The sequence below is a fragment of the Podarcis filfolensis genome (genome assembly GCF_964270895.1).
Source record: "Podarcis filfolensis genome assembly, chromosome: 12".
Taxonomy (NCBI): Eukaryota; Metazoa; Chordata; class Lepidosauria; order Squamata; family Lacertidae; genus Podarcis; species Podarcis filfolensis.
The window spans coordinates 12,636,030-12,648,655 of record NC_139614.1 but is presented as its reverse complement, the minus strand read 5'-3'; the positions used below and the strand labels follow the sequence as shown (position 1 = coordinate 12,648,655).

The 12,626-nt window shown below is 41.9% G+C and overlaps 1 protein-coding gene across 3 annotated transcripts in view; it reads left to right on the top strand.

The window, feature by feature from the left end:
• The window catches only part of DNAJC13 (DnaJ heat shock protein family (Hsp40) member C13), a 62,114-nt gene that overhangs the window by 25,107 nt on the left and 24,381 nt on the right, over window positions 1-12,626 (top strand). For 2 of the 3 annotated variants that reach the window (XR_014540089.1, XM_083577540.1), the window contains exons 19-29: window positions 174-269; window positions 461-604; window positions 1,860-1,874; window positions 2,692-2,774; window positions 4,620-4,773; window positions 7,949-8,052; window positions 8,138-8,297; window positions 9,432-9,494; window positions 10,653-10,754; window positions 10,946-11,050; window positions 12,260-12,462. Coding sequence is in view for 2 of the 3 variants with exons in the window: in XM_083577540.1 (XP_083433666.1) it covers window positions 174-269; window positions 461-604; window positions 1,860-1,874; window positions 2,692-2,774; window positions 4,620-4,773; window positions 7,949-8,052; window positions 8,138-8,297; window positions 9,432-9,494; window positions 10,653-10,754; window positions 10,946-11,050; window positions 12,260-12,462 (1,229 nt within the window). In the remaining variant the exon portion in view is untranslated. The remainder of the gene's footprint in view (window positions 1-173; window positions 270-460; window positions 605-1,859; window positions 1,875-2,691; window positions 2,775-4,619; window positions 4,774-7,948; window positions 8,053-8,137; window positions 8,298-9,431; window positions 9,495-10,652; window positions 10,755-10,945; window positions 11,051-12,259; window positions 12,463-12,626) is intronic. The other variant, XM_083577541.1, reaches the window with a different exon arrangement.

The window sequence follows — 12,626 nt, the reverse complement described above, 5'->3', positions numbered from 1 at the left end:
TAGCTGCCGCATTCTGGATTAATTGTAGTTTCCGGGTCACCTTCAAAGGTAGCCCCACATAGAGTGCATTGCAGGAGTCCAAGCGGGAGATAAGTAGAGCATGCACCACTCTCGTTTTGGTTAATAAACATGTTCTTCGACTCAAGAAACTTGAAGCTTTTTTGTGGTTTTAGCCCTCAGGCCTGCTCTTATACCTGGACAGTAGTGACCCTGTTCCTGAAAAAGATGCTGATCGGATGCATATTAGGGATAACTTAAAAATTGCAAATGTAAGTATGACATACTCCACCTTTAAGAGGCTTGATTTCCCTTCCTTTGCATTGTTGTTGCTTAGTGCCCTACATGGTGCATGATCTGAGGACGAGGCACCCTTGGATATAATCATTGTAACATATTTCAGTGTTTCATCTCACATTTCCCGTGAAATTAATTTGGATTAACGATGAGCTTTGTTCTGCAGGATCAATACGGAAAATTTAATAAAGTTCCAGAGTGGCAAAGGCTTGCAGGAAAAGCTGCTAAAGAAGTTGAAAAATTTGCCAAAGAGAAGGTGGATTTGGTATTGATGCACTGGAGAGACAAAATGGGGATAGCTCAGAAAGAGGTAATACGCTTAATCCTCTGCCTTTGTACTTTGAGCACCAATGCTGCCTTTTTTTATAGTACCACCCGAAACGTTAACGAAGAAGACTTAGCTTTGATTTTATTGGTATCTTTGTGCATTTAATTAAGTTCCAAATACATTTTTATCCAAAGAGAAATATGCAGGGGTGGGGGAGAGGATTTCTCCGTTAAATGTGATGACTGGACTTGCATAGTGAACATCAGTGTTCTTTGTGGTCTCAAAAAAGAAGGTCAAAATAGTGTGAGTTCTGCGGTGCTCCTGCCATACTTTCACCTTTTGAGCTTGGGCAACTGGTACGCTCCTTGTAGAATGCATGACCTGGTTCTTCCTTTCCTAATACTTTCAGTAACATTGGACCAAAGCTGTCCATTCATTTTACCTCTTTCCTACCTTCCTTCTTGTAGTAATTGTGAAGTTTCACAGCCTTCTGTGCCTGTTGAGTGGTGGTAAAATTTGTTACTCTTCCTTGATGCCAAATGTACTGTTAATGGTGCTTGATGAATGGTGGTTAGATAAGTGTGGAGGGGCAATGGTGTGATTTAGATCCCTGCTCGCTCTTAGATTCCTCTTTTCAGGCTTATCATCTGGATCCTGCTTTCCCATGCTCTTATTTAGTATTCTTTTGTGAATTTTGTTTACTTGTGGTTCTTCTGGCATTCTGCACTTTGGCATCTTGGAAAACGGAAGTCTAAATCACAATGGCCTGTTTGTCAAATGTGCTTTCATTTTGTTGTGTGAGGGCTTGTCATTTGACTTGCTGTTGACTTGGCAGGGAATAAGGGATGATACATCTTTTGCAGGGCATCGTATGCAAGTACTTTGTCCAAAGCACTTGACCTGAAATAAATGAAGACCAAAAAAACTACTTAGCTTCACATCAAATTATATAGCCGTTAAATCAAAACTTTGTGACAGAGCAATGGGGCATGGCTTCTGTTTTGGTTTAAAGGTGGTCTTTCTGTTGAGTTGCTTAGTAGATAACACATGATATGGGGACTGTAGCTAGATTTTCCAGAGCTACATTACATTGCCTTACTGTTAACTGCCAAATAGTCCTGAGTTTATCTACTTATGGGCTGTAGAATCTGGGGGTGAATTTGAGGATTCTATTCTGTGATGAAGTTACCTTGGAAGGTTTCTTGTAGATGATTATTCTACGTATTCAAACATGTGAGAGGAGCTTTTGTTAAAAATTCAACTTTTGTTTTTCTTTCTACTTCCCAAATACTACCAGGACAGAAATAATATGGTGAGTCTTGAGTCCTTACTCCCTTCTGTAGAGTGTAGATGGCCTTGAATTATACCTGGCATGTAGTGACCTGTCTGTCTGTATACATTAGTTTGAACTATTTCTTGTTCAAGTTTGGCTTGCATTCTTCTGAGCTGCTCCTTTATGTCTCCATTCTGCAAGGAAGTAATCCTCTGCTCGCTAATTTAAACCCCATCCGTCCAGTTCTAGTTACACCATTCCAGATTTAACAGGCATGATTGTCTTGTCATTCCCATTCATTTTGGTAACACTCTAAAGATGTGGCTTTCCTGCATGCACATTTATTCTGTAACACAGTTGTGGTCTTATTGCATTGTTCCCGCAGTACCTGATCCAATGAGGTTGGACTCATTGGCAGTAAAGTGTAATCAAAGAGATATCCAGGTCACAGTCAAGTGGCCCTTGCTCTCTTAATTTTTATATGATTGGTATATGCTGGTAAAGTTGTTTATCAGTGGCGTAGCGTGGGGGGTGCAGGGGGGGCCGGCCGCACCGGGCGCAACATCTGAGGGTTAGGGTTAGGGGGCGCAAATCCACAGGTTAGGGGGCGCAAATCCATGGGTTAGGGGCACAAATTACTTGCCTTGCCCCGGGTGCTGACAACCCACGCTACGCCACTGTTGTTTATTCTTGTTTTCTAACAAGATAGGAAAAATGTGTCTCTCTTTAGCATCGAGACAGACCTGTCTTGGATTAGAACATTAAACATTTAACTTTTTGTTCAGTTTATTGGAATCTATGCGATCTCATCTCACAGCGTGTTGACAGTTTTGGATTCACAAATCTTCCTTTGCAGAACGTTAATCAAAAGCCAGTCATACTGAGGAAACGAAGGCAAAGGATAAAAATACAAGCAAACTGGGATCTCTTCTATTACAGGTACAATTCTTTTGCTTTATCCCAGGGATGGGCAACCTCTCTTTGGCCCTTTGAACCCTCCCTCGGTCACAAATCTTCACTGGCCTTGCTTCTCCATTGCCTGGCTGGAATGTGGCCTGGAACTCAGATAGTGACTTGTGCTTGCCAGAATGGAGGATAGAGAGGGATGTTTGAATGTGTGTCAAAACGAGGTACAAAGGTAAAATCTGCATTCATTGTGCTGCCCACTTTTGTCTCCAGCACTGCCTCCACTCCACGCCCCCCAAGCATGTATGGCTCCTGGAAGGTTTCCAAGAGGGCAATGATCAGGCCCTCGCCCCTGTTTTGGTATAGATTAGAACTGCATGTCAGATCGAAATTGGAGCAGTGCCACGTTTGTGTGAACTGCGTGTTGCAGAAATGAAGTGTGCTTTAGGAAGATTTAGAGAAACCTTGGTAGGAATGCTCATGCGCCAGTGGGATGCGCACTCTGCTTTTTTAAATAGCTGCTGCTGAGGTTTGTTGCAAGTAACATTTTGAGGTTTCCCCAAGTTTCAAAGAGATGCTCGCTTTTATAGAAGGAGAATGCAAAGCCATTTTAAAAACACAGCAGGGGGAATATCATTAAGTGGTTCTGGGGATTGTTGCCCTTAATTCCTATTAAATGTGCATCACCTAAACATGCATTACTTTAAGCACATAGTTTGTAACTTTAAGAAGAGTTTGGATTTGATATCCCGCTTTATCACTACCCGAAGGAGTCTCAAAGCCTTTCCCTTCCTCCCCCACAATAAACACTCTTTGAGGGGCTGTGAGTGGGGCTGAGAGACTTCAAAGAAGTGTGACTAGCCCAAGGTCACCCAGCAGCTGCATGTGTAGGAGCGGACATGGGAACCCGGTTCCCCAGATTACGAATCTACCGCTCTTAACCACTACACCAAAGCTACACATACAATAAAAAGGACTGAAACTGCCTGAACTGACTGTCAGCATTATTTACTTGCTATCCTGAGCTAGTTAGCGTGTGGATTACAAGTTTGAAAACATACTTTATGTTTCTTTTTTAATATACCGTATTTTTCGCTCTATAACACGCACCTGACCATAACACGCACGTAGTTTTTAGAGGAGGAAAATCCGTAGGCATGCCACCCGCAGGCATTCCCTCCATAACACGCACAGACATTTCCCCTTACTTTCTAGGAGGAAAAAAGTAGTGTTATGGTGCAAAAAAATGCGGTATATCTTGCCTTACAACACCAAAAGCGGGCAATACAACATTTTACAAAAAGTTTTAAATTATTTTACATTTGTTCAAACATTCAAGTTATTGATTTAAGTTGGCTTTAAAACTATACAGTGGTACCTTGTTTTGAGTCCAGGATCCATTCTAGAACCCCAGACGCTCAACGAAAAGTGCGCTCAACAAAGCGCCGCTCTGCGCACACACGTGGAGCGGTTTGTGTTTCTGCGCATGTGCGAAGCGCAATTTAGCGCTTCTCCGCATGCGCGAGCGGCGGACCCGGAAGTAAGCCCTTCCTTGTTTGCCGCGGATGTCCACCGAAATGGATGCTGGACGGGGCAGACGTATACGGAGGTACCACTGTAGCTGGTATAGAGTGGCATCTGGCTAGCTTGAATGCTAATTTGCTGAGCAGTTTTCAGATCTGTAAATACATGTAGCAGAATATACTACATAGTACATATTAGTTTAGTCCTTGGTGGGTCACGGCTGCCAGTTTGATACTTTCCAGTACTGTTACCAGTGGGTGGGTGCTTTAAACTTTATTCAGAAACTTAATCCCCCCCCATAACATGTAGTTAAATGCTACACACAATCTCCTTCCCATGTGTTTCTGTATTAAGATTTCTCCAAGATCATGCTAGATCCAATTTGATTTGGAATTTCAAAACGCGGGAAGAACTAAGAGATACCCTGGAGTCTGAGATGCGGGCATTTCAGATCGACAGAGAACTTGGCAGTGCTAATGTCATATCCTGGAATCACCATGAATTTGAGGTACGCCTTTACACAGCGCTTGTGTTTCATGTAAAGTCATCATTGATTTTGAACACCCCTGTATTGATACCTGGATATGTGTACTGTTACTAACAGATGCTAGTATAAAAAGCAAGCTTCAGTTTGAAATAGCTTTATATAGTCTGCATATTCTGTCAACTTAAGTTGCCATTCTTCTTTGGTTGGGACCTCGCTCAACTTGCAGACTAACATGTAGACTAAGAGAACAAGAAGAACATATGTTTAAAGAAGATTAAAAAACATTGATTGAATATATGGGAAATAATTGTGTACAGCTGAAAACGCTGGCAGCATTAAGATAAATTCAGCAGTGTAAAGAAGTTTGGATGGATGCAATAATGGAATCCTGAATGGTACAGTTTTTGTAAAATATCCAGGGATTTATGATATGTAAAATGAACCATGGAAAGAGAAGAAGAGAAGTCACTGATACCTTAAGGATGTAAAATGAGTATTTTAAGTTGTAAAACAGAAAATTTTATAAAAATTATATGAAAGAAAAAAAGAAATGGCTTTATACAGTTCAGTGACCTTTACATAATGAAAATTTTATATCTGCGCAGTTCCTGCTTACAATAATTACTGGGACTGTCATTATAGCAAAGAAATTTAATCAGTTCATCTTACTGATTTTATTTTGTCATTGCTCTAATTTTATTTGAGCATTTCTAATCTGAAATAAGTTCAGTGGAGCTTACTCCCAGATAAGGATGCAGGTGGCGCTGCGGTCTAAACCACCAAGCCTCTTGGGCTTGCCAATTGTAAGGTCGGCAGTTTGAATCCACGCAATGGGGTGAGCTCTCATTGCTTTGTCCCAGCTGCAGTTCGAAAGCTTGCCAGCACAAGCAGATAAATTAGTACCACAGCCTCAGCCCAGTATACCTGAAGGAGTGTCTCCACCCCCATTGTTCTGCCCGGACACTGAGGTCCAGCTCCGAGGGCCTTCTGGTGGTTCCCTCACTGCAAGAAGTGAGGTTACAGGGAACCAGGCCGCGGGAACCAGTCCCTGTGGGACGCCCTCCCATCAGATGTCAAGGAAATAAAACAACTATCTTACTTTTAGAAAACATCTGAAGGCAGCCCTGTTTAGGGAAGTTTTTAATTTTTGGTGTTTTATTGTGCTTTTAATATTCTGTTGGGAGTGGCTGGGGAAACCCAGCCAGATGGGCGGGGTATAAATAATAAAGTACCATATTTTTCGCTCTATAAGATGCACCAGACCATAAGACGCACCTAGTTTTTGGAGGAGGAAAACAAGAAATAAAATATTCTGAATCTTAGAAGCCAGAACAGCAAGAGGGATTGCTGCGCAGCGAAAGCAGCAGTCCCTTTTGCTGTTCTGGCTCCTGGGATAGCTGCGCAGCCTGCATTCGCTCCATAAGATGCACACACATTTCCCCTTACTTTTTAGGAGGAAAAAAGTGAGTCTTATAGAGCAAAAAATACGGTATTATTATTATTATTATTATTATTATTATTATTATTATTATTACTGCAGCCGGAAGGTAAGCAGTGTTTCCATGCGCCCTGGCTTCCGTCACGGTGTCCCATTGCACCAGGAGCAATTTAATCATGCTGGCCACATGACATGAAAATCTGTCTGCCGACAAACGCCAGCTCCCTCGGCCTGAAAGCGAGATGAGCGCCACACCCCATAGTCGAATTCAACTGGACTTAACTGTCCAGGGGTTCTTTACCTTTACTCCCAGACAGGATTTCAACCCTAGTCTTTGAATGATTTCATTTAAACTGACAAAAAGAGCAACAGTTCTAAAGGAAGAAAACATACACTTTGCTCTTAGATGTTGTGGCTGTGTCATAGCAAGCACCCTGATATAACAGCTCTTCCCCTTCCCTTTTTGCGTACGAGCGATGCACTACTTCTAAGATGGTGTTTGCCATCTATACTCTTTATTTACAAATACTGTATTTTTTGCACCATAACACTCACTTTTTTCCTCCTAGAAAGTAAGGGGAAATGTCTGTGCATGTTATGGAGGGAATGCCTACGGATGGCGGGGGGATCTGCTGCAGTCGTGAGCAGAGGATCCATGGTTCTCCTTCCTTCCCTTCGTGGCTCGCTTTGAAACAGCAAAGCGGGAGAAGAGTCGCTGAGTGGGGAGGAGAGAGGGACAGAGAGCCTGCTTCTTTAAAGGAGCAAAGCGGGAGAAGTTGGTTCCTTTAAAGCAAGCAGGCTCTCTGTCCCTCTCTCCTCCCCACTCAGCTCGCTACATAGCAGCAAAGTGTTTCAGCTCGCTAAGCCGGGGATGAGCGGGGAGGAGGGAGAAAAGCAGAGCGTGCTTGCTTTAAAGGAGCAAAGCGGGAAAGGAGAGGAGCCTTCTCCCCTTATACCCCTCTTCTTCATTATTAGCAGCGTCTTTCTCCACCCACCCCACGCATGCTTCTTCTCCCCTTAAACCCCTCGCCTGCATCATTAGCAGCATCCTTCTCCACACACCCCACGCGTGCTCCTTGTCCCTTGAGTGCTTTTCCTCCCCTCCCACTTAAAACGTGGTTACAAAGCACGGATCCACATGGATCCTCAGGATTTTTGCATTGGGCTACTCCAAACTCACTGTCAGATCACATGTCTGTGGCCACAGCATGAACCACAAAAATAATACATCCACTGTTTCGTGTAGAATATTTTTTTTCTTGTTTTCCTCCTCTAAAAACTACATGCGTGTTATGGTCGGGTGCGTGTTATAGAGCGAAAAATACGGTAATATTTTTTTATGCAGTTAATTGGGGTCCTTTTTGAAAGCAACGTTTTAAATCAATCAGACTATTTTAGTCAAAGAACACTTCATATTTATTACCAGGTGTAGAAAAAGTGCCTGAAACGTAGGTGTTTTAGAAAAGCTTATCTTGAATATCTTAAACTGAGTATTTTAAGCTAATCTTCTGGCACATACAAACACAATTCATTCTCTCTCTCTGCTGATGAGGTTCATTTATGTATGGTGCTACTTACACACTGGGTTTTTCTTCATTGTACGTTTTAGCTTACAAACTAAAATGTAAAACTATTATAACTGACTGGTTTGTTGATTCTGGAACTTCATTCAAAAGCTATGTTCCCACCACACACCTTGATTCCTTAGCAATTATGTCAGAAACTTTTGCTCACTTCCTGTATCTTATTCTTCAAAAGGTGAAGTATGAATGCCTGTCGGATGAAATCAAAATTGGGGATTATTACTTGAGATTGCTGTTGGAAGAAGATGAAAGTGAAGACAGTGGAGCGATAAAGAAATCGTGAGTTACTGTTATCTTAATATTCCCTCTGAAATCTTAATTTTCCGCATAATAAACCTTTTGTTCTACCTTTTTCTTCCTACAGGTATGAATTTTTCAATGAGTTGTATCACCGTTTTCTGCTCACTCCTAAAATAAGTATGAAATGCCTCTGTTTGCAAGCCTTGGCCATTGTTTATGGAAGATGCCACGAGGAGATTGGCCCGTTTAGCGACACTAAATATATTATAGGGATGTTGGAGAGGGTAAGCATTTTTAAAATTACTGCATACAATTTGGGAGAGCAGAGCAGGCATATTGAAGTTTGTTTTTTGGAATTTCAGTTAACAATGCCATGTGGCCATTGGACTAAGAGGACTAGACTAGTCCCCTAATTGTTCCCATGGTGCCTCATTCCCAAATGAGGGGAGGGAGGGAGGTGCGATGCTCACAGGCGTGACATCAGCTCCACGCCCCTGAAAAATCGCCGTTACAAACTAGTGTTTCTTCCCCTAACTGTTCCCCTACGAAAAAGTTCACCGCACGGCACTGATTGCTCTGGTGAGATGTCATGGTTTAATTCTAGCCTCCTCTGAGATTGGCCTGTTTTTCCCCCCTCCTACATGGCTTGGGGGACTTTCAGAAGCTCCTGCTGAACTCTGACTCTCTATTTTTGGTCTGAATTGGGGTTTGTGCTATAACGCTATGCTTTAAAACCATAGTTAGTGTTGAAGCCAAACTTCAGCAAAAGATTCTTGTGGGAGAGTCTGGGAGAAAGGTAGGTTTGTTCACAATAATGCTACTTCTGAACATGGTCAGTGACCTATGGTTTGTCCTTCAGACTTGTATTTGAACAAAGTTTTTAAAAAATAAATACTTATTTTGAGAATTTTATAATTTACTGAACCTTTCTGAGTTACTTTAGAGTGGATGTGATTAACTGTAGCATTTGCACCTTCAACTTTTAAGGAAGCTAAACAAACGGTGTAAACTTTTAAGTATAAAAAAATGACAACAAGCTTTTCGTGTTCTGCCTGGTCAAGCGACATATCTGTGTTGATCCTTTTTTGACTGTTACACTTTAGAACAGTAAAATAAAGGAGCTAGAATGGTGCATTTTGGAGAGCAATCCCTACGGCTGCTTCAGTTCTGGTTTCAGCTGTAGATCTGCTTTGCTTTTGTGCATCCACATTTTAGTACAATAGATCACTTTCTAGCACTGATAGTATAACAATAGATGAGTGTTTAGTTTTGCTTACAGATTTTGGAGATAAGAGGATGATTGCGCCTTCAACATAACAGCATATTTAATCTTAAATAAATAAATAAATAAATAAATAACATTGTAGCACATTTCTCAGACTTTTTCCTATTTAAAAATGTTTTGTATTTTTCTCTAGTGCACTGATAGACTTGAGCGGGACCGATTGATAGTGTTCCTAAACAAGCTGATTCTCAACAAGGTGAGCAACCTCCCATTTCTGCATAAATTGTGCCATTTTTAATAAATTTAAAATAATTTATATTTTATTGCAGTATTTATTGTAGCTTGGGGTGCTCATAAATGCCTCCTTCTCCACACATCTTGCCGCTCTCTTTCATTTGTGTTATGGAATTGGAGGAGGTATTACAATTTTGATCAATAACCATGTCATTAGATATGTTGAATTGCTGAGAGAATATTGCATGTCTTACAAGGAGATAATAATAAGAATGATTTTTTCATTTATACCCCGCACATTCGGCTGGGTTTCCGCAGCCACTCTGTGTGGCATCCAGCAAAATGTAAAAAATAAAATAAAAACTTCCCGATACAGGGCTTCCTTCAGATATCTTCTAAAAGTTGTGTAGTTCTTTATCTCCTTGACATCTGATGGGAGGGTGCCACTGTTGAGAAGGCCCTCTGCCTGGTTCCCTGTAACTTCACTTCCACCCAACATTTTCCTTATCTCACAAAGGATACGATATTTTTGGTTGGAAAATCATAAGCCACTCTAGTTTGTTACCCTTTGAATCACTAATATTGAACAGAAAGGCCTATAAAAGTCTCACCAATTATTTATTTGGTATTTGCTATTAGTCCACCCCTCTGCAATGCAGGAATCGTTTGCCCAATGTGGGGCTCCAACCCATGACCCAGAAATTAAAAATCTCATGGTCTACCGACTGCGCTACCCCAGCTGTCAGTCCACTGGCTTTAAGAAAGTATTTTAGATGTTTCATGGACAAACACAGTTCATATGTGTGTTTTTTATTTTACCTGTCCTGATCTTTTAGAGATAGGCTCAGTTAAAAGTCCCAAATCCATAAAAAAATTCTATTCTTGTATTAAGGAATAAGATAAAAATAGACATCAAGGGTTTCCCCCTCCCCCATTAAAATTGATAGATATGGCTCTTAGAATATATCTGTGATTTTTATAAGTGTGTGCTAATTTTAAAGGTTCTGACGTATTTGTTTGTACATCAGTTTATGTATTTGTGTGTATTAGTGTCATTAAGTAGCCTGTCTGGGTAACTGTGTAGCACGAAGTTAATGGATTACGCTTAACTAAATCACATAATCTTGTTATCTTATGTTATAATTGAACACACGTGACCGTTGTTTTCCCTTTCTTGCAGAAAAATGTCAAGGAGCTCATGGATTCAAATGGCATTCGGATCCTCGTGGACCTCCTTACCCTCGCCCATCTGCACACAAGTAGGGCAACCGTGCCGTTGCAAGTAGGACATCTTTAATTTCTTTTCTTTCCATGTATATAATTTAGGAGTGGGTTATTAAAAAGCTGCTTAGCCATATTGTAGTTTCTATGAAATAAGCTTCAAATCGAAGCATTTAGTGCTGTGAAAGTAGTTCATGTGTGTGTTGTTTCTGGCTCTAAATGGGGTTGTTGTTGTTGTTTTTCGTTTATAAGAGCAATGTAATTGAAGCATCACCTGATATGAAGAGAGAGAGTGAAAAAGAGTGGTACTTTGGCAATGCAGACAAAGAGAGGAGTGGTCCTTACAGCTTTAACGAGGTAACTTTTCAAGTGGCGGTTGCGCCTTTTGAGTCAAAGGTAACGAACACAAAAAGCACAACGTTGTTCGAGCAACCTTCCTCACTCTGGCCCCCCTCAAATATTTGGAGCTCTCGCTCCATCAGCCCCAGCCAAAATGGCCAATGATCAGGGAGTTTCAGAGCAGCATGTAAGGGGGGCACAACATGCCCCTGTAACACTTGAGGAAAGGATGTGCTTATAGATAATATCTCATTCAACCATCGTTGTTCTTGGAAATTTCAGCTTTCACGAATAACAGGTATAATTTCAAAGTCAGCACATGCTGTGTGGTTTGTATGGTTGGCTTTGGAGTGAAGACGCCCGACTTCTTGGTTGATAATTCCCTAGAGGTGCAGTAAATAAAAAGGTGAAGGTAAAGGACCCCTGACTATTAGGTCCAGTCGCGAACGACTCTGGGGTTGCGGCGCTCATCTCGCTTTACTGGCCGAGGGAGCCGTCATTTGTCCGCAGGCAGTTTCCAGGTCATGTGACCATCATGACTAAGCCGCTTCTGGTGAACCAGAGCAGCGCACGGAAATGCCATTTACCTATTTATCTACTTGCACTTTGACATGCTTTCAAACTGCTAGGTTGGCAGGAGCAGGGACCGAGCAACAGTAGCTCACCCCGTCATGGGGATTCAAACCACCGACCTTCTGATCGGCAAGTCCCAGGCTCTGTGGTTTAACCCACAGCGCCACCCGCATCCCTAAGAGGTGCAGTACCTCCCATTAATCCCTTCATTTGGGCCTGCAGAACTGGGAGAATTTGAGAAAGAATGGCTGTCAGGGTGTGCTCAGTTGATTTTTTTTCCCCGTTCACTAAATGGATGTTACAATTTCATCCTGACTGGTGTCTTTTGTTTTTGTACTGCGCATTTGCTAGCAACTGCTTTTTAAAAACTTAGTCCTCTTAGTCATTTGGCACTATTTGCATTGCAAATGTCTTCCATTTGTGGCCTCAGCGGATCCATAACCTGTTTGATTGCCCATTTTGGTTGGGTCAGAAGCTCTTAGGTTTGCTAAAATTCTGTGGTGCCTTGATACGATATCCAGGGAAAGGTTGTTTAAAGGTTATGGTAGTGTCGGAATGAAAGTGCCTTCAGCACAACTTCTAAAGACATAGTTTAAAAAAGACAACTGCATTATGGCCTTCTGTTTTCTCTGTGGCAATCCATTCCTAACATAGATGCAGGAACTGTGGACCAAAGGGGTATTGACTTCCAAAACCAGGTGCTGGGCCCAGGGCATGGATGGATGGCGTCCGCTGCAAGTTATCCCTCAGCTGAAATGGTGTCTACTTGCCACTGGGCAAGCTGTGTTGAATGAGACGGACCTTGCTACACTTATCCTCAACATGCTTGTCACAATGTGTAGCTATTTCCCCAGTAGGTAAGGTGTAAACAATGAATTTGGGTAGGTGGGGAGTTGGGAAGGTAGGGGGTTGGACTAGATGATCCTTGGGGTCCTTACCAACTCTTCACACAAACACCCGTAGCCTTTATTCACTCCCTACACAGTTCCATCAACCTGAGGAGGTCCGTATCAACCACTTT